Here is a 27,991-nt window from a genome sequence, read left to right on the forward strand (position 1 = left end):
GTTTTAGTAGTCATAGGAATCTGAGTTATTTCTGAAAAGTATATATGTTTTTTGGAAGGGGTTGCATCATTCTCGTTTTTCCTTACAACTGCATGACTTCTGTATTGGCTAGGGGCAGACAGTAGTAATGGCTGCCTTTGTAATCCCTAGCCTCATTTTACTTTGATCCTGCTTCTGAGAGGATGAGTAGGATAGACTCCAGACTTAGCCTTTTATTGAGTAATCAGTAGACCTGCTTTGTCTTGATTCTATATTAGGGAATATAACAACCCCTGAAAGAACATACGCCATTGACTTAACCTCTTTTTAAGAGTATTGGATGGTGAATTCAGATACAACAAAGCTGGTTATTAGCTCTTCTCCAGCCGTCTGTTTACATTCATAGACTTTAAAGTATAATCATTCATTTTATACAAAGTTTTTGGAGCGCACTTACGGTGGGATTATACTATAGTTCTGTTCTTCAGTCAAATGAACTTTTTCAAAATAAAGTGAACCAAGTAGAAAAATACACTATTTGTGGCTCCTACTAAGTCTTAATATATATGTAACCAAGCCTGAACTGTCTACAAATTACTATTACTCTGTATCTAAATGAATTGAGTAGTGGGTGATAGAGGTTAAAAATGTATTAACTTTTTTGAAATACTATAGTTGATAACCCTAATATATAAAATGCTCTTTCGGGATGCCCAGGTGGCTCAGTGGTTGGGCGTCTGCCTTTGGCTCAGGGCATGATCCTGGAGTCCCCGGATTGGGTCCCACGTTGGGCTCCCTGCATGGAGCCTGCTTCTCTATCTGCCTATGTCTCTGCCTTTCTTTCTCTGTCTCTCTCATGAATAAATAAATAAATAAATAAATAAATAAATAAATAAATAAAATCTTTAAAAATAAATAAATGAACATACAAATGGGAAAGGAGCAAAAGATATAAATACAGGTAGCTTACAAAAGGAGGACTGCAAATGGCCATGAAACCTATAAGGACATTTTCAACAGCATTAATAACCAAAGAAACGAAAACTAAAATAATATATTATCTTTTTGCCTATCAATTTTGGCAAAGATGGATCCCTGGGTGGCGCAGCGGTTTGGCGCCTGCCTTTGGCCCAGGGCACGATCCTGGAGACCCAGGATCGAATCCCACATCAGGCTCCCGGTGCATGGAGCCTGTTTCTCCCTCTGCCTATGTCTCTGCCTCTCTCTCTCTCTCTGTGACTATCATAAATAAATAAAAATTTAAAAAAAAATTTTGGCAAAGATTTATTTTTATTTATTTAAATTCATTTAATTAACATACAGTGTATTATTAGTTTCAGAGGTAGAGGTCAGTGACTCTTCAGTCTTATATAATGCCCAGCACTCCATTACAAAGATTTATTTTTTTTTTTATTTTTTTTCCATTACAAAGATTTAAAAGAAGTATACATCCACTGTTGAAGCAAGTGTGGTAAATGAACATTTTAATCCACTGTTGATAGATTGGAATCGCCTTTTTTTAAATATTTTATTTATTTATTTGAGAGGGACTGAGAGAGAGAGAGCGCACAGGCAAGGGTATAGGGGCAGAGGGAGAGGGAGAAGCATTCTCCCCTCTGAGCAGGGAGCCTGCCTGATGCAGGCCCAGTCCCAAGACCTCGGGATCATGACCTGAGCCAAAGGTCAGGATGCTTAACTAAGCCATTCAGGTGACCCTGGAATAGCCTTTTTAAAGAGTCATTTGATGATATGTATCAAAAGCCTTAAATGCATGTCCTTTTACTTAGAAATTCAGCTTCTAGGAATTTAGAAGAAAGTGATAAGAGGGGCGCCTGGGTGGCTCAGTTGGTTTAAGTGTCTGACTTGTGATTTCGGCTCAGGTCATGATCTTAGGGTTGTGAGGTTGAGCCCTGTACTGGGCTCCCCACTGAGCACAGTGGGGAGTCTGCTTGAAATTCTCTCCCTCTCTGTCTGTTCTCTCACCCTCTGCTCACAGGTGCATTCTCTCTTAAAAAAAAAAAAAAGTTAAAGATAAATATTGGTTCCCAAGCCCCTTTCAAATCAGAGTCCCGAGAGAAGTCTGAGACTGTCACCCCAAGAGGATGATCATGATCTGAAATTTTGGGAAAATGAGCTTAAGCAAAAATGATGCCATAGAATATTCTCTGTGGTGTGGTATGTGTTCTTTTTGGAAGCAGGATAGTACAGTGGAGAAGAAAAGATGGTAATGTGCTGAAAAACCTTTTTTTTTTTTTTTTTAAGGGAAATGTTCATTTCAGCATCATTTCTTGTTTTTCACTATTATAAATTAAATATCCAGCATTAGGGGAATGCAATAAACTGATGATATATTTAGTGAATTAAGGAGTACTAAGTGAATCTACATTATTTTGGTAATGTAAAACTACATGCATATATATTAGGACTGGAAGGAAACACAGAAGAATGAAAATAGTTTTATAATTGATGAAATTACAAGTAACTTTCTTTTATGTTAAAATTTGTGGTTAAGGGGATCCCTGGGTGGCTCAGCAGTTTAGCGCCTGCCTTCCGCCCAGGGCGCGATCCTGAGTTCCGGGATCGAGTCCCACATCAGGCTCCCAGCATGGAGCCTGCTTTTCCCTCCTCCTGTGTCTCTGCCTCTCTCTCTCTCTCTCTATCATTGAATAAATAAATAAATAAATAAATAAATAAATAAATAAATAAATAAATAAAATCTGTGGTTAAAATTGGGAAAGAAACTTAAAATTTAGGCTTTACAGATGCTGAATATCTCATGATATGCTTCAAAAGGCAAATGTTTTCCTTTGTACTCCTATATTAGATTTATTTTCAGAATAGTTGTAACAGCTAAAGAAAGCAAAAAGTTACTGGTATGTTGTAAACAGTATGTTTATGATGAGAAATATAAGTAGCAGTCTGAATTCTTTGCCTCATTCTTTTTTTTTTTTTAAGATTTATTTATTCATGAGAGACATAGAGAGAGAGGCAGAGACATAGGCAGAGGGAGAAGCAGGCTCCTCACAGGGAGCCCGATGTGGGATTCAATCCTAGATCCCAGGATCATGACCTGAGCCGAAGGCAGACGCTCAACCACTGAGCCACCCAGGTGTCCCTCTTTGCCTCATTTTTTATAGAAAAAAGTATTAGGAAAATTTCCATTAACAGTTTTTCCTTTAAAACTGGCAAATAGGGATCCCTGGGTGGCGCAGCGGTTTGGTGCCTGCCTTTGGCCCAGGGCGTGATCCTGGAGACCCGGGATCGAATCCCACATCGGGCTCCCGGTGCATGGAGCCTGCTTCTCCCTCTGCCTGTGTCTCTGCCTCTCTCTCTCTCTCTCTCTCTCTCTGTTACTATCATAAATAAAAAAACAAAAAAAACAAAAAAACTGGCAAATGTAAGTGTGAGAACAAATACTGACAAATACACAGGATATTTTTTATTTCTTTTAAATCCTATATCTTACTCATCTGAGAATATCTCAAACCTCTGAACTCTGTGATAAAATTATGGTAAAAATGGATCACTAGCTTTCACCATCTGTGATACCCCAGAAGATGATGAAGATGATGAAAGTTACAATCTATTCTAATGCACTATGAAGGTTGAGAACCATCAGCTTCAGCTGTGTATAAGAACAATTGATATGATAAAAAGACTTATTAATGATATTGATGTCCTTAACATTTGGTCAAATAAAAAAAGCAAGTTCTAAAACATAGTAGCTACCTGGATTCCATTCCTGTTTCTCTTGCTATCTTTAGGTAGATATATAGACAGATACTCGTGGGAAAATGTCTGGCAGGAAGTAGATGAATATATTAACATTGATTGTACACTTATAAGTTTTATAAGTGAATATTAGAAAAATTAAAAATTTTGTACATAGAAGTAAATTATTTAAAATTTTATTGCTCAGTTAAAACATTTGAAGTTTGACCTGAATTTAGCAGTGCCACTTAACTAACAGTAATAGAAACTCTTAAAGGTTTCTCAAAAACAAAATAAAAGACTCTACAGTATCAAATAGAAAAGCAAATAATAAAGATGTTGTATTCTGAATTTGAATGCAATGAAAAATAAACTGGCCAATTTCCTAATCCACTTGCTGATTCAAGCTAAAAAATCTTTTCATTTTAAAAAATCACCTATTGAATAATGTCTCACCAGTGAATAGAGCTTATTTTTGCAATAATGCAATTTCAGTGGATGTGGTTATCATGGGATAATCACACCCCTGGGGTACAGCCTTGTGCCTGTAATCTCCCAGGAGTGTAATTATTTCATGATAACCGCACCCCCTGGTGTTGCATTATTTCTATTATGAAATTCTTAGTTTAGTATATAAAGTAACTTACTTTGATCACTGGAAACTGCAAGGTGCTGTTAGAATGTTCCAGCTGTGAGGTTTACAGAGACCAGCTATAAGATTTACTTCTCCTTTACAAAGTTAAATTAGGCAATCAAAATGCTTCTTTTGGCTAAGCTGTTTAGAATATCTTTTCTACGGATAAGATCATCTTAACTTTGTAAGTTTCTGTGCACTCTAAATACATCAGAATTATATATAAAACTTGCAAGCCTCAGTGGTGACTGAATTTTTATAAAATATTTTTATATTACAGTACAATCAAATGGCCTGCCCACCTGCCTTTTATCTACACTCTTGGCCCTTAATTCTTATCATTGACTCTTACTATCTGTCATTTAAGTTTTTAGTGTATACTGAAATTAAACATTTTTTAATCCACAGTGACAGTTTTCAAAGTAAGGAGTATTTTTGTTTTTGTCTTTTGCTTTCTTAATAGATATAATAGTTACATATATCTGTGTGTCTCCTACTTAATCTTTTTGTTTTGTTTTTTGTTTGTCCTTTTAATAGACTTTATTTTTTATAGAAGTTTTAGATTCAGAGAAAAATTGAGAGGGAGGTACAGATTTCCCATAGCACCCTGCCCCCACAAATGCATAGCCTCTCCTATTATCACCATCCTCTATAAGAATGGTACATTTGTTATAATTTTTTAATATTTTATTTTTAAGTAATCTTTATATACCCAATATGGGGCTTGAACTTACAACCCTGAGATCAAGAATTGGCACACTCCACCAACTGAGCCAGCCAGGCACTTCACGTCTATTATAATTGATCAGCCTACACTGACCTATCATTATCTCCCAAAATCCGTAAGTTTACATTAGAGGCACAGAAACAAAACCAAACATGAACTATTGGGACTTCGTCAAGATAAAAACTGCACGGTGAAAGGAAACAATCGACAAAAGGCAGCCTGGAGCCCCTGGGTGTCTCAGTCAGTTAGGCGTCTGACTCTTGATTTCAGTTCAGGTCATGATCTCAGGGTCATGAGATTGAGCCCTGCATCAGGCTCTTCACTCAGCATAGAGTCTGCTTGTTCATCTCCTTCCCTTTTTGCCATGCCCTCTATTTGTCCTCAAATGTGTGTGTGCGCGCTCTCTCGCGTTCCCTCTCTCTCTCTCAAAGAAAAAGAAAATTTTCGAGGATTTAAAGACTCCCTCTGAGGAACTGGGGACAAAGTCTAGCCAAGTTCTTTTTCATTTAGTTCAAACTATTTTAAATTTTCTCTTGAGACTTCTTTAACTCATGTGTTATTTAGAAGTATGGTGTTTAATCTCCAAAATACTTTGGGATTTTCTGACTGTTACTGATTTCTAGTTTAATTACATTTTGGTCTGAGAGCTTTGTTTGAATGATTTCTATTCTTTTATGTTTGTTAAGGTGTGTTATATAGCCCAGAACCTGGTCTGTCTTGGTGAATGTTCCATATGAGCTTGAGAAAAATGTGTATTCTGCTGTTGATGATGAGATAGTCTATAGATGTCAGCTAGATACAGTTGAAGGATAGTGCTGTTCAAGTATATCCTAATTTATTTTGCCCACTGGATCTGTCTACTTCTGAAAGAGTGGCACTGAAATCTCCAACTATAATAGTAGATTTGTCTATTTCTAAAAACGTTATCAGTTTTTGCCTTATATTTTGATGCTGTATTGTTAAATGCATACACATTAGAAATTGTAATGTCTTACGGAGAATGAACCCCTTTTTTCGTTGTGTAATTGTCTCTTTATGCTTGATAAACTTGCTTGGTCTGAAATCTGCTTTGTCTGAAATTAATATGTATACTACAGCTTTATTTTATTAGTGCTAACATGGTATATCTTTCTCCATTACTTTAATCTATTTGTGTCTTTATATTTAAAGTAGGTTTGTGGGCAGCCCTGATGGCCCAGTGGTTTAGCACCGCCTTCAACCCAGGGCGTGATCCTGGAGACCCGAGATTGAGTCCCACGTCAGGCTCCCCGCAGGAAGCCTGCTTCTCCCTCTGCCTGTGTCTCTGACTCTCTCTCTCTCTCTCTCTCTCTCTCTCTGTGCCTCTCATGAATAAATAAATAAAATCTTTAAAAAATAAATAAAGTAGGTTTGTTGGGATGCCTGACTGGTTCAGTTGGTAGGGCGTTCTACTCTTGATCTTGGGGCAGTGAGTTCAAGCCCCACATTGGGCATAGAAATTACTTTTAAAAATTAAAAAAAAGTGGGTTTGTTATAGAGAACATTAGGTCTTATATATATAATAACATATTAATCACACAACTGAATTAAGATCTATTATATCTATAATCATTTTCTATTTCTTGCCCTCATTCTTTGTTTTATTTTTTGTGTTCTGCTCTTTTGCTATTTTCTTTGGTTTTAACTGATTATTCCATTTTCTCTCTTCTCAGTGTATCAATTTTACTTTGTTTTGTTTTGTTTTATTGATTGCTTTAGGATTTGCAATATTGGGACACCTGGGTGGCTCAGCAGTTGAGCGACTGCCTTTGGCTCAAGGCATGATCCCGGAGTCCTGGGATCAAGTCCCACATCGGGCTCCCTGCATGGAGCCTGCTTGTCCTTCTGCCTGTGTCTTTGCATCTCTCTCTGTATCTCTCATGAATAAATAAGTTAAATCTTTAAAAAAAGAAAAAAAGTTTGCAGTATAAGGACACCTGGGTGGCTCAGTGGTTGAGCGTCTGCTCAGGGACACTGGGATCAAGTCCCACATCAGGCTCCATGCACGGAGCCTGCTTCTCCCTCTGCCTGTCTCTGCCTCTCTCTCATTGTGTGTCTCTCATGAATAAATAAATAAAATCTTTTTTAAAAATTTGCAATATGCATTTACAACTAATTTGACTTTAAAATAGCAGTGTACCACTTCACAAGTAATACCAGTACTTTATAACAGAGCAAACCAACTCCTTTATATAATACAATTCCTTTTTTCTGTCCCATTTAACATTGCTGTCAGACATTTATTCATAAGCTATAATCGTCCAATATATTGTTGCTGTTATCATTTTCAAAAAGATATTATCTGTTAGGTCAGTTAAGAATAAGAAAGAATATTTTTCATTTATTCCTTTTCAAATGCTCTTTATGTAGATCCAGATTTCTGATCTGTGTCATTTTCCTTCTCTCTGAAGAACATCTTTTAATCTTTCTTGCAAGGCAGGTCTATTGGTGACAAATTCCTCAATTTTTGTTTGTCTAAGAAAGTCTTTATTTCTCCTTCACTTTTGAAGGACAGTTGCACTGGATACAGAATTCAGTGTTGGTAGGTTTATCTTTCAACACTAAATATTTCTCTCTCCTATTGCTTGCATGGTTTTTTAAGAGAAGTATGATGTCATTTTTATCTTTGTTCCTTTCTAGGTAAGGGTTTTTCCCCCTGTGGCAACTTTTAAGATTTTCTCTTTGTCTTTGATTCTGCAGTTTGAGTATGCTATACCAAGGTGTAGATTTTTTTGGTATTCATCATGCTTGGTGAGCTCTGAGCCTCCTGAAATCTGTGGTTTGTTGTCTGTCATTAGTCTTGGGAACTCTTATCCATTTCAGATGTCTTCATTTCTCTCTTTTCTCTCTTCTGGTATTCCTGTTGTGTATATGTTGTACCTTTTATAATTGTCCCACAGTTTTTGAATATTCTGGTTTTCTTTTTTTCATTTTCTTCCCCTTTGCTTTCAGTTTGAGAAGTTTCTATTCACATATCTTAAAGCTCACTGATTCTTTCCTCAGCCTTGTCCAGTCTACTGATCAGAGGCATTCTTTATTTCTATTAAAATATTTTATTTCTAGTATTTCCTTTAGATTGTTTATCTTAGTGTTTCTATCTCTGCTTATATTACTCATCTGGGTTTGTCTTTTTTTAAAGAATTTATTTATTCATTTGAAACAAGAGAGAGCATGAGCAGGGGGGAGAGGCAGAAGGAGAGGGAGAAGCAGACTCCCCACTGAGCAGGGAGTCCAATAAGGGGCTCGATCCCAGGACCCTGAGATCATGACCTGAGCCAAAGGCAGGTATTAACCATCTGAGCCACCCAGGCGCCCCTACCCATCTGTTTTTACATGTTGCCCATTCTGTCCATTAGAGCCTTTAGCATATTAGTCTTCTTTAAATTCACAATCTGGTAAGTCCAGAATTTACATCTTAGCTAAAAGTCTGATTCTGATGTTTGCTTTGTATTTTAGCATACTTGTAATTTTTTTTGTTGAAAGCTAGACATGATGTATCATCAGGTAGATGAAACTGAGGTAAATAGGTCTTTAGTGGGGATCCCTGGGTGGCTCAGCAGTTTAGTGTCTGCCTTCAGCCTGGGACGTGATCCTGGAGTCCCGAGATCAAGTCCCACGTCGGGCTCCTTGCATGGAGCCTGCTTCTCCCTCTGCCTGTGTCTCTGCCTCTCTCTCTTTCTCTCTCTTTCTCTCTCTCTCTCTCTCTCTGTGTGTGTGTGTGTGTGTGTGTGTGTGTGTGTGTCTTTCATGAATGGATAAATAAAATCTTTTTAAAAAATAGGTCTTTAATGTGAGGTCCTGTGTTTATTTGCTATAGCTGTAGATATCAGGGGCTTAAATTTTTTCTAGTGTTCTTGTTTTTGTTTTCCCTGTTATCTTTTGGTTCCCTGGAGACTGCTGCTTTATAACACAGTCTGAGCCTTGCTTCAGTTGTAATCTCTTACAGGCACCCTATTAATGTGGTGGTAAGATACAGGGGAAGGAGAATCATTCTATAATCCTATGACTAAGTCTCATTCTTTTCTTTTTTAAGGTTTATTCTTATGTATGTATGTGTTTATGTGATTGCTACACCCACCATGGGGCTCAGACTCATGACCCCACAATCAGGAGTTGCATGTTCCTCCAACTGAGCCAGCCAGGCGCTCCTAAGTCTCACTTTTTAGTCAGCCTGTGCCAGTAGGCTGTAACCTTCACAAGTGCTTCTCAGCTTTTCCCCTCTACTTCTCAGCTTCTTTTTTTTCCATGTAGGTTAGGCTCTGGTAAGTTTCCCTTGAGAGTAGGCATATGTTCAGGACAACAAAATGCTCTGGGAATATTTCAGAATGATTACTTTTGTTTCTTACTGTTGGAAGGTAAGTACAAGGAGATATTCATAGTGGGAACCTGGTGAGGCTCCTGGAAGTAAAACTTCTAGAAGTGGTTTTAGTCCTCAAGCTAGTCCTTGCTCAGTCCAATGTTTCCCTTTTAAGGATTCCTAGTAGTTGCTGACTCTATTGGTCGTTCCTGGTCCCATTAAACTGTGATTCTGTGTGTCACCTATCTCTCCTGTTTTGGGGGCAGTGTTTTTACCCTGTGGCCTCAATTCTCGAATACCTCTAAGAAGATTTGTTTTTTTCACCTCTTTGTTGTTGGAAAGATGAGAGGATTTTAAGGCTCTTTATATATTGTACCAAAATCTAAAAGTTGTTAAAGTAACATAACAGTGAATAAACATTGAGTCCAAATTTGTTAACATGAGTTTCATATTTTACTAATTACTTGACTTTTGGTTTTTTAGGCTTAAATTGCTATATATGTAAAGTACTTTGCCTTTTTTTTTTTAACTTAGCTATGATTTTTTTTTTAATATTTGGGCTTTTTAAGATTTTATTTATTCATGGGAGACACGTAGAGAGAGAGAGGCAGAGACATAGGCAGAGGGGGAAGCAGGTTCCATGCAGGGGGCCGATGTGGGACTTGATCCCAGAAGTCCAGGATCACACCTTGAGCCAAAGGCAGATGCTCAACCACTGAGCCACCCAGGTGTCCCGATTTTTAAAATATTTGGAACTGACTTTATATAATATGGCAAATTACACATTTTTAATAAAAGTAAATTTCAAATTCAAAAAGGTGTCACTGGATAATTTTGATATATACAAAAAAAATTTTTTTTTTGGTGTGTTAGCATTTTATTTCTTAAGCTGAGGATGGCTTTACAAGTTTCTGTTGCAGTGTTCTTCAGACCATTTTGAAATCTTAAATGTTGCAGACAATTCATTGTCATTATTAATGATGCATATATCAAGATAATATATAAAAGAAACAGAAATCACCCGTGTTTCTGCCAACATGCACAGGAAATACAACTTTTAACATTTTGGCCTATGTCCTTTCAAGATTTTGTGTTCTATTTTCTCTATATATGGTATATGTGTTTATTAACATATATAGTTCCCTAGTGAAATTTATTCATATAGAAAGAGACAATATACAATACATAAATGGGCCATACTCTATATTCCATTTTTATAACTTTTTAAAAATTTCATTGTGGAATTAGTTATACATTAATAAATATGACTGTATTATCATTATAATGGGTACATATTACCCTACATATGGGTAATTAACATATATTGCATTATTGGTTTCAGAAGTAGAGATCAGTGATTTATCAGTCTTATATAATACCCAGTGCTCATTACTTTATGTGCCCTCCTTAATGTTCATCACCCACTTATCCTATCCCACCATCCCCTCCCCTCCAGTGACCCTCAGTTTGTTTCCTATGATTAAAAGTCTCTTATGGTTTGCTTCCCTCTCTAATTTTGTCTCATTTTATTTTCTCATTTAAATTCTACTTATGAGTGAGATCATATGATAACTGTCTTTCCCTGATTGACTTCTTTTGCTTAGCATAATATCCTCTTGTTCCATCCATGTTGTTGCAAATGGCAAGATTTCATTTTCTTGATGGCTGAGTTGTAGTCCGTGGTGTGTGTGTGTGTGTGTGTGTGTGTGTGTGTGTGTGTGTATATATATATACACACACACACATATACATACACCACATCTTCTTTATCCATTCATCTGTTGATGGACATCTGGGCTCTTTCCATAGTTTGGCTATTGTGGACATTGCTGCTATGAACATTGGGGTGCAGGTGCCCCTTCAGATTACTACGCTTGTATCTTTAGGGTAAATGCCCAGTAGTGCAGTTGCTGAGTCGTAGGGTAGCTCTATTTTGAACTTTTTTAGGAACCTCCATACTATTTTCCAGAGGGGCTGCACCAGCTTGCATTCCCCAAAATTTCTTTTTCTTTACAATGTCTACGCCTGAGAACTTAGCCACAAATGGCTGAAATGATGTTAGGTGGGTATTTAATGTTTCACATGTCTCTATCCAGTCTTGTTTACACGATAGTTTTTAGTGTGTTTCATTCAATATGAAAATGAATAAATAGTTTAAATTGAGGAATGTATTATTTTACACTTATTGCAAAGATTCGTTTGCCTATGAATGCTCTTTTCTGGGACACCTGGGTGGCTCAGTGGTTGAGCACCTCCCTTCGGCCCAGGGTGTGATCCTGGAGTCCCGGGATCGAGTCTCACATCGGGCTTCTTGCATGGAGCCTGCTTCTCCCTCTGCCTGTGTCTTTGCCTCTCTCTCTGCCTCTTTGTGTCTCTCATGAATAAATAAATAAAATCTTTTTAAAAAAAAAAGATCCCACGTCAGGCTCCCGGTGCATGGAGCCTGCTTCTCCCTCTGCCTATGTCTCTGCCTCTCTCTCTCTCTCTGTGTGACTATCATAAATAAATGAAAAAAAAAAAAAAAAAGATTTAAAAAAAAAAGAAAAATTCCATTGACATTAACAAATTAATTGTTGTGATCCTGTTCTGTCAGTAAATGACTCTGGTCTGTGTTAAAGTCATGTGTGGGGCAATGGGGGCTACACTTTCCATAATCTCCAAGGGGTATTACAATTTTCAGATCACAGTCGTAACTCTCTTTTACATGATTCTTCCTATTAACATCATTCTGTCTACTCAAGGTCTGCCAGCTTCAAGTAAAGGAAATTAGCTAGTGATTACCTGGAAAAGGAAAACGAATGAAATGTAGTCCACGTAGTAAATATTAATTCTACGCAAATCAAACTTAATGAAGTTAACAATCTTCATCATGTTCCACTCACTTAGAATGCCATACTTTTTGCCTTTTCCAAAATTGTATGACAGTTTGAAAATCAAATTCAGTTTCTTGTTCTTTCCTGGAAAGTCTAAGTTTTTCTGAATTGGGGACTGTATCTTATTTATCTTTGTATCCCAATGCCTTGTACAATGTACATGCTTAATAAATAATAGTTTACTGGTTGAATGGAAAGGTTTTGCTAACTATTATAAGCATCACTGTTTATCATCTCTCAATATATCTTATAACACAGATTTATAATTTATATTTTTCCTGTTCTTTGATATGAACTAGTGTTCCCCAAAAGCTTATAAGCTTGAGGACAAAAATTAAGTTCTCTGTTCTCTAAGAGGCCTAATGAAATAAAATAATCTTGGATTCCTGGGTGGCTTAGCGGTTGAGCGTCTGCCTTCAGCTCAGGGCATGATCCCAGGGTCTAGGATCAAGTCCTGCAAGTCCTGCACCGGGCTCCTTGTAGGAAGCCTACTTCTCTCTCTCTCTCTCTCTCTCTCTCTCTCTCTCTCTCTGTAACCCTCATGAATAAATAAATAAAATCTTTAAAAATAAATAAAATATTTAATAATAATAATCTCTCAATAATACATGATTTTTAAAATCACTTTGTATGTTATATAGGAGGGATGAATAAGTTGAAATTCCCTATGCCAGACTCTCTCCATAGTTAGAGATGTAATACAGAAATGTAGTTAAGAGTCTATAATTGAGTAATTACTGTTGACTGGTTTAAAATATCATTTGTAACTTTAAGCCAAATGCACTGGTTCTTAAGTGTAGAGTTCAAGTCTGACTAATGTTATGTACCCATGTAACCAATGTCTCTGACAAAGATTCAGAGCATAGAGTATTGCCATAACCTAGAAAATCCCCTTCTGTCCCTTACCAGTCAGCCTCCTCCACCCACAACTGCTGTTCTAATATCTAATTTCATATGTTAGTTTTACCTGTTCATGAACTTCATATAAATGGAATCATACAGCATGTATTTTCTGTGTCTGACTGCTTTGATTCAGCATAATGTTTTTGAGGTTTGTGAATGAATAATTTTCAAGAGCTCTCATATTCTCTCTCAGGAGCATTCATATTCTTAGAACTTAATTAAAACATGGTGCTAACTTCTAGCACTTCATGTTCATCACAGCACAAATGATTTTTCTTAGTCCTCTATGGACTATGAATTCACTTTATTATCACTGGATATAGCATCACTAAAGTATTTGCATGTAAATTAAGTTGAAGATATAAAATGTAAGTCATATATTTTTAACTATTCTGAAAGGGAAGGTTGTTTTTAATAAATATTGTTCTTTACTGACATACAATAAGAGAAGTTTTATCTTACCTTGTTTCTGTGTATTTTCCAGAGACATAGACTAAAATGAAATGTTCAATTTTTCCTTTACGTTGTATGTTTTAATATAGATCAAATTAGCTGTCTTCAGTATGAACTTGGGATAGGGCAATAAGAAACCCTATTGTTTCCAGCCTCCACTAAGCTAAACTGGCAGTGTGTCAGGAAAATTCCCAGTATGGAGCAGTTTTATTGCAATTCAGTACAATTGGTTCTTGCATAACCTTTAGAAAATCATACATAAAACATTCTCATCTATATAAATAAAAATCACCCACACACTTTATTAATAGCTTTGTTCACTGTTTCCCTGGGACTTGTGCTGCATGTTCCCACTGTGCCCCCTTTTTCAGTCTTTTTTAAGATAACTTTCTATAAGCTTTCTTAAAAGCAAAAAGGTTAGGTAATATTAGGAGTCATATATGAGATTCTTGATAGTTCCCACTAAACACAGATCTCCCTCTCAGTTGTGTACTCTAGTGTCTCTGTGTGTCCTTTTTACATTTAGTAACAAGGAGTGGCTTTTTTACTAGATACAGTCAATTTAATTTTAGGAAAGAAAGAAGGTTGTACTTTCACAGAAATACAGATCATATTTTATTTGTGATAATGTTAGGGGGGTTATTTTAAAACACATATTTTGTGGATGCCTGGGTGGCTCAGCAGTTGAGCATCTGCCTTTGGCTCAGGGCGTGATCCCAGAGTCCCAGGATTGAGTCCCACATCGGGCTCCCTGCATGAAGCCTGCTTCTCCCTTTGCCTCTCTGTGTCTCTCATTAATAAATAAATAAAATCTTAAAAAAAAAAACACATATTTTTAAGGTTCTACCACTGTCACTATGACTACATGGTAGCACCAAAACATACTGGTTTGAAGTCTCAGCATTTTTTCCCTTAGTCTAGTTCATTAACCAGAAATGTGTTTCAACTGTCGTTTTTCTAAATCTAAATTAAAGAATATTTTCTATGTATTCTCCAAAGTATATGGTATACAGTGCCAAGGTAATTTAATAATAAACCTCTAGATCTAACTACCGACTTATAGAAAATATAGTGACTAGAAGAACACATTAAATGACATCACTATCCAGAATGTGGAAATTTGCAGAACAAGTGACCCAGTTTTCTCAACAAATGAAAGCAGGTACGGGGTAAGGGTGGTGAATTTTTTTTAGATTAAAACAGACTTAAGGTATGTGTCACTTACACCTCAATTTAAAAAGTGAGAGGGGGATTTAAGAGATACATGAACTAGATGCAGTGTGTGGACCCTGCTTGGATCCTAATCTGGACAAACCAACTGTGAAAAGATACTTGTGAGACAACCTGAATGATCACTGGATATCAGATGATATTTTTAAAATGCCAATAGGGACAGTTGTAATAAAGGTATTAGGGTTTTGTTTTTAAGATATACTCCTTGGAAAAAAAAGAAAATGAAATACTCTTTGGTGGGGCACCTGGGTGGCTCAGTCAGTTAAATGCCTTCGGCTCATGTCATGATCCCAAGGTCCCAGGATCAAGGTCTTCATCAGGCTCTCTGCTCAGAGGGTAGCCTGCTTCTCCCTCTGCCCCTCCCCCTGCTCATGCTTGTGCTTTCTCTTTCCCTGAAATAAATAAATAAACAAATAAATAAATAAATATTTTTTTTAAAAAAACGCCAAGATATGGAGAAATACTCCTTGGGGGACCTGGATGGCCCTGTCAGTTGAGCATCTGCCCAGCTCAGGTCATGGGATCAAGCCCCACATTGGGCTCCCTGCTCAGCAAGGAGTCTGCTTCTCCTCTCCCTCTGCCCCTCCCCATGTTTGTCCTCTCTCTCAAATAAATAAAATCTTTAAAAAAAAAAAAAACCTCCTTGTTTATTAGTAATTAAATACCAAAGTGATATCTGAGATTTTATCTCTATCAAATAAACTTAGCTCTATCAAATACTCTTATCAGTAACTCTATCAAAAAGTAAAGGAAGTTAGAAGTAATAAGAATGGCAAAATATTGATAATTGTTGAAACTTTGAAAGGAGTACATAGGGTTCATTACATTATTCTCTCTAGGTTAGGAATTCTTCACTGTATAAAGTTAAAATCAATGGGAAGGAAAAAATTATCATTTTTTAAAAGATTTTATTAATTTGAGAGAGAGGGAGAATGCAAACAAGCACAGGGAGTCGCAGAGGGAGAGGGAGAGGGAGGGAGGGAGGGGCTCCATCTCACGACACTGTGATCTGAGCCAAAATCAACAACAGAGGCTTAACTCTGGCTGAGCCACCCAGGTGCCCCTACCAGTTTTTTTTTTCTTTTTTAAGATTTTTTTATTGATTTTAGAGAGAGAAAGCATACCAGTGGGAGAGGCAGAGGGAGAAGGGGAAGGAATTCCAAGCAGATTCCGTGCTGAGCCTGAGCCCAATGCAGGACTCAGTCTCATAACTCTGAGATCACAACCTGAGCGGAAAGCAACCTGACACAACCGACTGTGCCACCCAGGCGCCCCATCACACTTTAATAGCAGCAAAACTATGTTCACTTTAGGAATAGCAGAGATTTTTCAGCAAACAGTAACATCCCATAAATTAAATTGATGTGTTATATTTAGGGGAAGGAGGAAAAGGCATTTGTAATACAGCCTTACCTAACAACCTACTATTATTCAGTGCCCTCCCTTCTCCCACTTAATACCATGAAATTGTAGAATGCTTCATTTGAAAGGAATGATGAACTTTGAAAGGAAGATACATCTGTCCTTGGGAAGAGCAGATGGACTGTGCTAGCAGTGAAACACGTGTCTTTTCCTTCACCATTTAGCTTTCTCCTTGGGAGTCACTTTGGACTGCTATCCAGTTGTGAAGTCAGTGATAAGGCCTTTCTCAAAGACAGAACTTTTGGCTTCCTCTGTTATTCTCTGATAAAAATATCTGTTTTACTATGGAATACTTTTTACCTTCCATTATTTTTACTTAGTTCTATAAAAAATGAATGCTCTAAATGAATAGACTAGGGCCTTTACATAATTTTGTACAACATAATTTGCCGCCTTTTTTTTTCCCCAGAGACACTGACTGCATGGTATTTTCCTAGTAGAAAATAGTCTAGGTCTAATTGGGACATAAACTGAATACATTAGTCACAATCAGTATTTTGATGGTTTCATATATCACAGCAAAGAAAGTTTGCAAAATTAGTGAAAGTTGAAAACAGTTTCTAAGTTGTAACATTGGTTTTCATGCTGTGGAGGCTTATTAACCCACCCTGACTAAAGTGATCTAGAAAGGAGCCCTAACATCTACATTTTAAAGCAAAACCCTTTTCCTGAATTCTCTAGAATTATTCAACCATAGCAAATCTAAGAGCAAATCAAACATTCCTGAACCCCAAATCCAGTTGTCATTTAAATTATTAAGGCACTACACATGAAAGTAGTCATTTTGCATTTGAATATATTTTTAAAATCTATTTTTCCAACATATCTGTATAATCTATTGTATCAACTAAATTTTGAGTTCTCAGAACTAGAGTCATTTATGTCAATTTAACTCTTCATAGCCACTGTCACAATAACGGGAAAGTATAAAGATATCTTGCTAAATATATCTTCATTAAACCTGACTTGTCACATCTTCTAAACTCAGAACTTTTGATGATAGAAGGTTTAAGTAGGGGTGCCTGGGTAGCTCAGTTGGTGAAGCATCTGCCTTCAGCTCAGGTCATGATCTCGGGGTTCTTGGATCAAGCCCAGCATCAGGCTCCCTGCTCAGTAACAAGTCTGCTTCTCCCTCTTCTCTCCCTCTGTGATCTCTGGCTCTCACTCTCTCTCAAATAAATAAAATCTTAAAAAAAAAAAATAGAAGAAGAAGGTTTAAGTATTAGAATATGTGAATAAGACTGAATTATGGGCAGCTCTGGTGGCTCAGCGGTTTAGCGCCACCTTGGGTTCAGGGCGTGATCCTGGAGACCCGGGATCTCGCGTCGGGCTCCCTCCATGGAGCCTGCTCCTCCCTCTGCCTGTGTCTCTGCCTCGCTCTCTCTCTGTCTCTCATGAATAAATAAATAAAATCTTTAAAAAAAAAAAAAAAACACTGAATTTTAAGAAATACTACTCTAAAAGTACTTTTTAAATTTTAAAGAATATGTCAAAATAATTAAATGTTTTATAGGTACTGGTAAAAATAGTAATTGTTACTGTTTATTGAATATGATTTGTCAGGTAGTTCCCTAAGTATTTAGTCTTACAGTGTAGAAGTATATGCCAAGCATATGTACTACACAGAGTTCACTTGAGGTTTTGGAGCAATATAAATGCTGGAAGAATAATGTTTGTTTCATAACCTATATAATCTGTCAGACTGGCTAAAGGGAGGTCATTTTCTTGAAGTAGTTTTAACTACTGTAATGAAAGTGTAAAAAGCATGTTTTTTAAAAAAATTATTAAAATTACCCATTTTTTTAAGATTTATGTATTTATTTATGATAGACAAAAAGAGAGAGAGAGAGAGAGAGGCAGAGACACAGGCAGAGGGAGAAGCAGGCTCCATGCCAGGAGCCCGACGCGGGACTTGATCCCGGGACTCCAGGATCGCGCCCTGGGCCAAAGGCAGGCGCCAAACCGCTGAGCCACCCAGGGATCCCCTAAAATTACCCATCTTTTGATGAAATTAGTAGCCTCTCATCATAATGGCCAAGCTCTTTGGCCCTTTACTGGAGTAGTTTTTATCCTAAGTCTTAGCAGGTTTGTTTTCTGGATTCGTTTGACATCTAAAAAGTTGTTAACAAGGAAATGTAGTTTTGATGCTTCAGAAACACATTTTTTTTTTTTTAAGATTTTATTTATTTATTCAGAGAGAGAGAGAGGCAGAGTCACAGGCAGAGGGAGAAGCAGGCTCCATGCAGGGAGCCCGACATGGGACTCAATCCCAGGTCTCCAGGATCACACCCCGGGCTGCAGGCGGCGCTAAACCGCTGCGCCACCAGGGCTGCCCGAAAACACATTTTCTACTTTATAAAATTATGTTCCTACTTTCAGTTGTTCTTGGTGGTATGAATAGAATAGTAAAGCCCATAGATTCTAATAAAAGATAGTAACATACACCTGAACTTTTCTGACCAAACTTTTTATTTTTTTATTATTATTTTTTAATATTTTATTTATTCATAGAGACACACAGAGAGAGGCAGAGACACAGGCAGAGGGAGAAGCAGGCACCCTACAGGAAGCCTGACGTGGGACTCGATCCCGGGTCTTCAGGATCACACCCCAGGCTGCAGGCGACCGCCGCGCCACCAGGGCTGCCCTGACCAAGCTTTGTAAACAAAGATGTTACTAGCATTTGAGATTTGAATTTTGTCTTTTGTTTTCCATGGTAACATGTAAGTGAACATGCAAATAACTAGTAAAAGATCAATAAAGTAGTGAAAAGACACACAGATGAAGTATTTAATCAACAAACTAGAGAATCTGTTTCTAAAGTTTATCCCCCATCCTCCCTTATGAATTCCTTCTTGGCAGGAACTTTCTTATTCTTCCTTATATTCTGGATAGATTACCCAGGGAAGTTCATTTAAGACAGTATAGATAATTTAGGCCAGAAACTTCAAACAGCTTCATAAAATGTCCTTATATGCTACCTGCAGCAGGGAAAACGAAACTGAAATAATATGAAAGAAAGAGGAAAGGATCTCTGCTTCCATATGTTAAAGATAATAATGTTAAGCAAAGGGCACAGACTTTTTTTTAATTGTTTTTTTAATGTTATCTATCTTTAGTCCATGTTATTTATCTTTAGTATATACTATGTGACCCAAAAGAAGCTTGCTATTCAGTTTGAGATTTTGTAAAAGTGGAAACAGCAGCTTGTGAAAAATATAACACACACACATACACACACACACACACACACCTATAGCCAGCCTAAAATTATCATCAACTCCAAATTAATAACTAGAAATTTCAAACTCTGTATATATGAGAGATTAACAAAAGTGCTTAATAGTGATGGATAGTGTGCGTGTACATGCCTGCATACATAACGTGTTTGTGTGTGTGTTCTCTTGATAATTAGCAACTACACGGCAGTGTATTCAGTATTGGTACTTGATAACTAAGGGTGAGGAATTTTGAATTGGAAACTACAATAACAAATTGCTCATATACCTTTAAAAGTATGTTTTTTGAATTCTTACTATGAGAATAACTATTAAAGTTTAATCGCAGTTTTTTACTATTTTTCTTTGATTTTATCCTAAAAACTGCCAAGCAGCTAAATGTATCTTTTTCAATGTGACAAAGTTACATAAGAAGAGAATCCCCTAGCACGTAAAGAAAAATGCAATTATTTTCTATTCTGAATCTCCAGACTGCTGTTTTAGAAAATCATATCTGATTATTTGCTCAGCAGAAGATTATTGAGTTGATTTAGCTGTGATTTTACTTAACAAAGCTTCAACTGCATTCCTACTGTGGAGTCCAAAAAAGGTAGAGAGATATAAATGATACATTCAAACTGCGATTTTTGTGAACAGGGCCATCGATGCACCCCTCGGAGCTAATAGCGGAGATGAGAAACAGTGGGTTTGCACTGAAACGAAATGTACTGGGGAGAAACTTGACCGCAAATGATCCATCACAGGTAATGATCTTTTTATCGGTAAGCTGAAAATGTCTATAAATCTAAATGTGATTGCTTGTGAATTGCTACTTAATGTTTTCCAATATGCATATATCCATAGGAAAGCAAGATAGAGCAAAGAAAATGCCTAAAATGTATTTTGATTTTGGTTCTTTATTATTTTAACCTAAATGAGAAATTGTTTTTAAACCTATATTTTAATAAATGAAACTGCTCCTCTAGGTTTGTGTGGATAAAATCGCTAACCGAACTGGTGATAAGGTTGGTTTTTTTCCTTCCTGCTAACTTACATTAAATAGAACGAAAGGGAAGAAGTGTTTGGAAGCAAACTCCTAAAAATTATTGAAAATATTTTAAATTTACTTAATTTATCAAACTGGACATAGATCCAGAAAAATGATTGCATTTGAAGGATTGTTGATATCCTAATGCAAACTATTTTATTTAATGAGGAAACTGGAGCCCAGAGAAGTGAAATGATTGCCCTTGTGGAGCATGTGGTGGTTGAGAGACAGAACCAACGTGAAAATCCAGACTTCCATTGGCAGAAAGTTGTGGTACTGTGCAAAGAGGCACATTACTTTCCAGGCACTGCTCGGGACTGTACATATAACCAATATAGTCGTTTATTTGTACTGTTTGATACATTGGTATGTGTTTGATAATCATATATTGGATAATGTACTGTTGAATTTATAAAGGCTAAAATTGTGGATGGTTTGACCTTCTTATAAAAGTTCATGGTCGGGATCCCTGGGTGGCGCAGCGGTTTGGCGCCTGCCTTTGGCCCAGGGCGCGATCCTGGAGACCCGGGATCGAATCCCACATCGGGCTCCCGGTGCATGGAGCCTGCTTCTCCCTCTGCCTGTGTCTCTGCGCCTCTCTCTCTCTCTCTGTGACTATCATAAATAAATAAAAATTAAAAAAAAAAAAAAAGTTCATGGTCTTCTTGGCTTTAACATTTCATTAAGTTAAAAATAAAATCTTAAACACTTAAGTGTTTAAATTCAAATGCAAGAGATGGAGAGCAGAAGCCATGCTATAAATGGTTTTGTCTGTTTCTCTATCTTCCTCTTCCTGGGAAAGTTTGTTAATGCCAACAAAGCAGTTATCTCAACCTCTTAGCGTGTTATAATCCTCTTTGGCAGGCAGACTATAAAACATTTTTTAGTCTACCCCCCACCCCACTTCCCAATCCAGGATGTCATACTCATCTATAGTATGTCCCTAACACAAAATTTCTTATTTGTAAATGTTTTCCTTCCCATCTGATAACTAATCTGTCTTGAATCTAACAATTTATTGATATTTTGTCGACTCAGGAATATGTCGCAAGTGAAGGTGAAGAAGATCCAGAAGTCGAATTTTTAAAGTCACTAACAACCAAACAAAAACAGAAACTTCTCAGGTAATTAAAAAGTGTATATTAAATGAATTCAACTATTTTCTCTTATATTTCATCTTAGAATCCTATTTAACCCTGATCCTAAGAACATATGAAGCTACTTTAAGCCACGCAACACATCTTTGATTTGTTCTTCAGCTTAGAAATACAATTTTGTCTTTCTTTCAATAATATGAAAAGGAGTGTAAGATTATATACTCAGATTATGACACAAATTCATTATACTTTTTAGAACATTTAGTTTGGAAATAGCTTTATTTGTAGGTTTTACTTTTCATAAAATAGATTTGTATATATCTTTGCACACAGTTCTCATAAAATATAGGGCCATGGATTACTCTTTTTGTAAGATTTTATGAGCAATGCTGAAAAATATTTAAATTTAAGGTAAATATGAATCTTGTTAAACAGACTACCGCTGGATTAAAGAATCCAAGAAATGTCTGCTGAGTCCAATAGAGGGAGCTCATGATGTTTCCAGTCTGTGAATTTTGAGAATGGCCGGACAGAACTCAGTGAAAACATTTATTTCAGACTAACTCAAACACATAAACAAGTTACTCTTCTGAGATGTGAAGTACTCTTCAGAAATTCAGACTGACTTAGTAAAATTGTCCTAATTATTTTTAAATCTAAACCGTTATTGAAAACTAGTATGTGATTATTTTATATAACAAAACCAAGAAACAAAAAAGTGTAAAGTGTATTCTTTTTTAGAATTTCTGGAGAATATACCCTTAAGTTTTGGTAATGTAATATTGGTTAGTATTTCCATACTTTAAAATAGTACATACATATAATTAATTTTTCATCTGATTATAGCTATATATTTGAGTTTACGTTAGCACGTAACTAACGTTATAAAGCCTCCTTGAGGTCAGGCTGACCGTTCATTCAGAGTGCTATATAATTTCAAATTCTGATTCAGTAAGAATTTTCTTTAATAGTCATTACCATTGAAGGAAGTATAGTGAGAGAATTGGGCCTAATGCATTTAATTTTGTGTGTGACTTGAATAATTTAAAGAAAGAAAATTGTTATTTAATAAAGAATGCATTTATATTTGAAAACCACTTTCAATAGTGTCAAAGAAAATATATCGTCTATTGAAAATTTTGTATTTGGGGCAGCCCCGGTGGCGCAGCGGTTTAGCGCCGCCTGCAGCCCGGAGTATGATTCTGGAGACCTGGGATCGAGTACCACGTCAGGCTCCCTGCGTGGAGCCTGCTTCTCCCTTTGCCTGTGTCTCTGCCTGCCCCTCTCTCTCTCTCTCTCTCTCTGTCTCTATGAATAAATAAATAAAATCTTTAAAAAATAAAAATAAATAAAATTTTGTATTTGTCCACACAAGGACTATTTTTACATAGTGTGTTACTATTTTCCCAATAACAGGAAATTGGACCGACTTGAGAAGAAAAAAAAGAAAAAGAAAAAAGATAGGAAAAAGAAAAAGCTTCAGAAAAGCAGAAGTAAACACAAAAAACATAAAAATAGGTCTCCCTCCTCCTCATCCTCCTCCTCCTCCTCCTCCTCCTCCTCCTCTTCTTCCTCCTCTTCTAGTGAGACTTCAGAAAGCAGTAGTGAGAGTGACAACAAAGAAAAGAAAACACAAAAGAAGAAAAGAAAGAAAAATAAGTGTTCAGGGAATAACAACAATGATTCTGAAGAGAAGGACAAGTCTAAGAAGAGAAAACTTTATGAAGAATTTTCTAGCAGTCATCATGACAAGGATGAAGCCAAGGAAAAGCCTAGGTTTTTAAAACAAGAGAGTGCTAGGGAGAATAGCAAATGGGGCCATTCTGATTCCGACAGAAAGTCCAGAAGCCATAACCAGAGCCCAGAGAAGAGAGGATCTGAAAGAAATGAGAGGAGCAGCAGGAGCCAGAGCAGGGATGAGAGGGGTAGGAGAAGCCGAAGCAGAAGTCACAGCAGTTACAAGCAAAGGGAAAGCAGAAAACGGCCACAGCGAAGTCCCAGTGAAAAGCGGAATGGAAAGAATGATACCAGGAGCCATGGCACAGATGCACATAGAGGAGGAAAAACACACAGGGAGAACCCAGGAGATAAGCATACCAGAGTGACACAAAGAGAACGAAGCAGAAGTAGAGAGAATAAAGAGAGACTATATGTGACGATTACCTGGGAATAAAAATATCTCCACTCCCTCACTGAATACCTGTGGCAAGGGCTAAATTATATACTATTGTCTTTCTAATAAAAAAGCTCTGTTTTAATTTTCCATTCCTGAAAACTGTCATATCAAATACAAAAACCATAGGAGTCCTGTAAGAATGAACTCTGCAAATATTTCTAAGTAACCTCTTTTGGGGCTGTAAAAATACCTTCTGTTGATGAATGTTTCTTGTGCTCTATACTAGATTAAAAAGCCCATATAACTCTGTAACATTTTCTTTGTTCTGAAACATCATTAAAAGAATGACAGTACACTGAATTGATTTAATTTTTGTTTTTTTCTGTTCAAACTTAGTATTTTTAAGATTTGAATTTACTTGAAGCAAAGTATAATCATTGCTGAAATTCTTAGAGTATGAATTCAGTAGTGGAATTTTTAAGGTTTTATTTATTGGAGAGAGAGCACAAGCAGGGGGAGCAGCAGACAGAGGGAGAAGAAAAAGCAGGCTCCCTGAAGAGGAGGCAGCTGACACAGGGCTCCATCCCAGGACCCTGAGATCACAGCCCAAGCTGAAGGCAAACGCTTAACCAACTGAGCCACCCAGGCGCCCCTCAGCAGTGGATTTGATCAGTGTTTCCTTAAAACATTTAAGCTCCCTTCAGGTGTTTTTGTTCTCGTGTTTACCTAGGGATACATCCTAGTTTTCTGTGCTACCATAACAAATTACCTCAGACTTCAAACACCACCAATATACTGTACACTTCTGGAGATCAGAAGTCCGAAATGGGTCTCCCTGGGCTAAAATCAGGGTTCAGCAGGATTGGTTCCTTCTGGAGGCTCTCGGAGAAAATCCATTTGCTTGCTTATTTCCAGCTTCCGGAGTCCCGGCTGCACTCCTTGGCTCCTGGCCCCTTCTTCCATCTTCAGCACTGACAAGGGCAAAGTTAAGTCCTCACATCTGATCATTCTGACACTTTGATATTCTGCATCCCTCTTGCACTTTTAAGACCTTTCTGATTAGATTGGTTCCACCGGAGAAACTCCCTATTTTTTTTTAAAGATTTTATTTATTCATGAGAGACACAGAGACAGAGAGAGAGGCAGAGACACAGGCAGAGGGAGAAGCAGGCTCCATGCAGGGAGCCTGCCTGACACGGGTCTCGATCCTGAGTCTCCAGGATCAGGCCCTGGGCCCAAGGCGGTGCTAAACCGCTGAGCCACCAGGCTGCCCAGAAACTCCCTATTTTAAAAGAAACTGATTAGCAACCTGATTCTGTCTGCAACCTTAATTCCCCTTTGCATGTAACCTAACATATTTACAGTTCCAGGGATGAGAACGTGTACTTCTTAGAGGGCCCATTATCCTGCCTACCACTGATGGCCTTTCTGCTACTAGCATAGACTATTAAATATTAAACATTTTACTTCTAAAGGTTATGCATTTATATAATGTCATGAACGGACTATTATAAACTATTAAATCTATTTCATGAGCATAGGTGTATAAGGCATATTTAAATTTAGCTGCAGATTTTCCCTTGTGCTTCAAAGGATACGGTACAGAAAAACTGCAGAAAAAAAATTTCTTAGTACAAATTACAAGTAACATGCAATTCCAAAAAACATGTAATAAAACATTTCGGACTTAGTATTTCTGTTTTTAAGGTTCCACATTTGAAAAAACATCTGTTATTTAATACAATTTTAATACAATCCGAATATTGGTTAGTTTGGATGATTTTAAGGGATGGCAGTCATAATTTCATAAATTCTATAAGTAAGTTTGAAAGGAGTTATCGCGCCAGGTAGCCTGATAGATATGTCTTTGTCATGTATATGCACACACACAAATGCCCTCTTATTTAGAAGAAACTAAAGGCATAAGGAGCCCTTTGATTATTTTAGATTTTTAAGAGAGTTGGTGGGAGAATTTGAGTGCCTTCTACAGTATTCCTTACTTAATAACTTAAACTGTGCACCTCAAAGATCCCTTTCCTTCATTTAAAAAAAATATGCATTTGAAGTTGATAAAGACTGCTAATTTACACCTTGAGTTCATCAGTGTTGCACTGATTATTTTCTATCTTCCGCCTTTTTAGACTTTATAATTTTTATAATGTCAAAACCTATGCAATACTTAACTGCCTCAAAGGGTTCCTGAACCAGTACAGTGTTCATGAAGAGAAATGTCAAAATGCATCCTATAATTAAAAGTGAGTTAAAGAAACACACTGTCATTTCTTACACTTTTTTCATTTGACTTTCACAAAAGTGTGATCCACTTTTTAAGAACTTTGTAAGTGGCCATTAAAAACAAAGTGGCTGTGAGGATTTTTTTTAAATCTCTGGTTTAAAAATCCTTCATTGTTGAGCTTGAGAAACTATCAAGCCTTACCAACAGCCCCAATAATCTTGCCCATCTCCTGGTGAGAAAAACTCCTCTGTGGTTATCAAAGATGTTGATTTGCTGTTTGGCTCTCAGCTTTGGTCACTGAAAGGTGCTGGACAGCACCCCGGGGGCCAGCATTCCAATTTTGCAAACTTAAAACCCGAAGGGAGGAATTTTCCCATAGAATCATAACATGGTAATGGCTTTAAAGAGGTTCATTTGTCCTTCCTACTTGTAATGATAAGGGTATAAGGCACTGAGAATGATTTTTTTAATAAGAAAAATGTTACACATCTAATTCTGCTTTTGTTTTTGAAATACAAGGTAGAAAGTAAACACCACAATGAAAAGGATGTCTAGTTGTCTGTGTGGAGACGCCCGTAAGTTGTGAAAGCCAAAGAGGCAGCCTCCAAGTTCAATGAATCCATGATTCAAGAACCCAAACAAGTCTTCAACGGTGACATACTGTAGAAAACCACCAGAAAAGTCTGGTTATAATGTTTGTCGTTCTCAGCCTTACCAGAGAGATTCTTGTCAAGAAATGCTGGGTATGCCTCGAGACGTCTACTTGTCTGTGGGCCTGACACGGGCCAGCTTCTGGGGTGCGCTCCCCGCCCCTTCCCCTGGCCTAACATTTAACATAATTTAACACTAGCAAATTAATTCCTGTAGGAGGTGCTGTCGATTTACAAATGGCCAGGAAAGCTCAGGTTACTGGGTTAGGACTTGTTTGTTTATCTGAACGTCTCTGTGGTAAGTTAGTCCTGACTCCATTTAATGAATGTGCCCAATAGGCCGAGGCCGCCGCAGCAGAGCGGCAGGTCCGCTTACCTTGCCCTGGGAAGGGGGAACCTTGGTGTGAGCCACGCGGTTCTAAGCCGAGGGACGCCTTTTCTCTGCAGGGCCCGGAGACACCTTTCTGGCCGTTCTTCCTTGAGACGACGGCGGCGGCGGCGGCTGCTGCTGGATCGGATCAGGCCACGCTGCCGGCGGCCCGCCCTTCCCAGCCTCAGTCACCGAACATTTCCTGTTCCTCACACCGGAGCTCGAAGACTGCAGAATCCCCCGAGCCGTCTCCCTCTCCTGCCTGCGCGGTGCCCACGGGCCCGGGTCGCGGGGGGCGCCGCTCGGGAAGGCCGCGTCCTCGGGCCTCGGGGCCGCGCTCCGGGTCAGGGAGGAGGCTGCAGGGCCGCTTCAGGAGCCGAGGGGCGCGCAGGGACCTTTTTTTCTCGGTTTCCTGAAAGAAAACCTTGGTAGTTACCACTTCTTAAAAAGAAAGGCGTGCAGTAGCTGCAGGCCTCGGGGAGCGGTTTTTTTGGTTTTGTTTTGTTTTTTGACTAACAAGGAGAAACGCTTTATAAAAAGTTGGGAGAAACAGGACGGAGGGAGGCCTGGGGTCTGAGAATTCTCCCGCCCGGGTTCCCGCCGCCACAGAAAGGGACGCGGATACTCCTCACCTCCGCCGCCTTCTCCTCCCTTCACGCGCCCCGCGGCTTCCCTCGGGAGGCAACCGTGACGGCGACGGCGACGTGCGGGAGGCCAGGGGCGCCGAGGACCCGCCAGCCCGGCGCACCGCCCGCGAGCGGCCTTCCCGAGGGGGCGGACGCGCGCAGGCCCCGGGCTCGGCCGCTGCTGACCCGCCGACCCGAGGGGGCTCCCGGAGCGGGGGGGGAGGGGGAGGGGCCGCGCCGGGGCCGCCCCAGGGGCCACGCCAGCCCGCGGGCGGCGGCGCTTCCCTCCTGGACGCGCGCCTGGCGGCCTTGTGATCGCACCTCAAACCCAAATGCAACCCGGGGATCGGGGGGCGCATCTTGCCCCCTCCCTGGAGGAT

General features: G+C 38.3%; 1 protein-coding gene and 1 long non-coding RNA gene across 2 annotated transcripts in view; one reads left to right on the top strand and one right to left on the bottom strand.

Annotated features, from left to right (window-relative positions):
- Nucleotides 1-24,089, top strand: part of CIRSR (corepressor of RBPJ and splicing regulator) — a 39,256-nt gene extending 15,167 nt beyond the window's left edge. The window contains exons 8-10 of the mRNA XM_077883144.1: nucleotides 20,126-20,232; nucleotides 21,555-21,640; nucleotides 23,030-24,089. Of these exons, the coding sequence (XP_077739270.1) occupies nucleotides 20,126-20,232; nucleotides 21,555-21,640; nucleotides 23,030-23,786 (950 nt within the window). The 3' untranslated portion in view covers nucleotides 23,787-24,089. The remainder of the gene's footprint in view (nucleotides 1-20,125; nucleotides 20,233-21,554; nucleotides 21,641-23,029) is intronic.
- Nucleotides 23,140-27,788, bottom strand: LOC144304643 (uncharacterized). Its single transcript, XR_013371569.1, has 3 exons — nucleotides 27,618-27,788; nucleotides 26,992-27,397; nucleotides 23,140-24,700 (listed from the first exon to the last, which is right to left on the bottom strand). It is a non-coding gene; the product is annotated as an uncharacterized LOC144304643 (long non-coding RNA).
- Between the last annotated feature and the right edge of the window lie 203 nt (nucleotides 27,789-27,991).

Source organism: Canis aureus, chromosome 34, assembly GCF_053574225.1.
Source record: "Canis aureus isolate CA01 chromosome 34, VMU_Caureus_v.1.0, whole genome shotgun sequence".
Taxonomy (NCBI): Eukaryota; Metazoa; Chordata; class Mammalia; order Carnivora; family Canidae; genus Canis; species Canis aureus.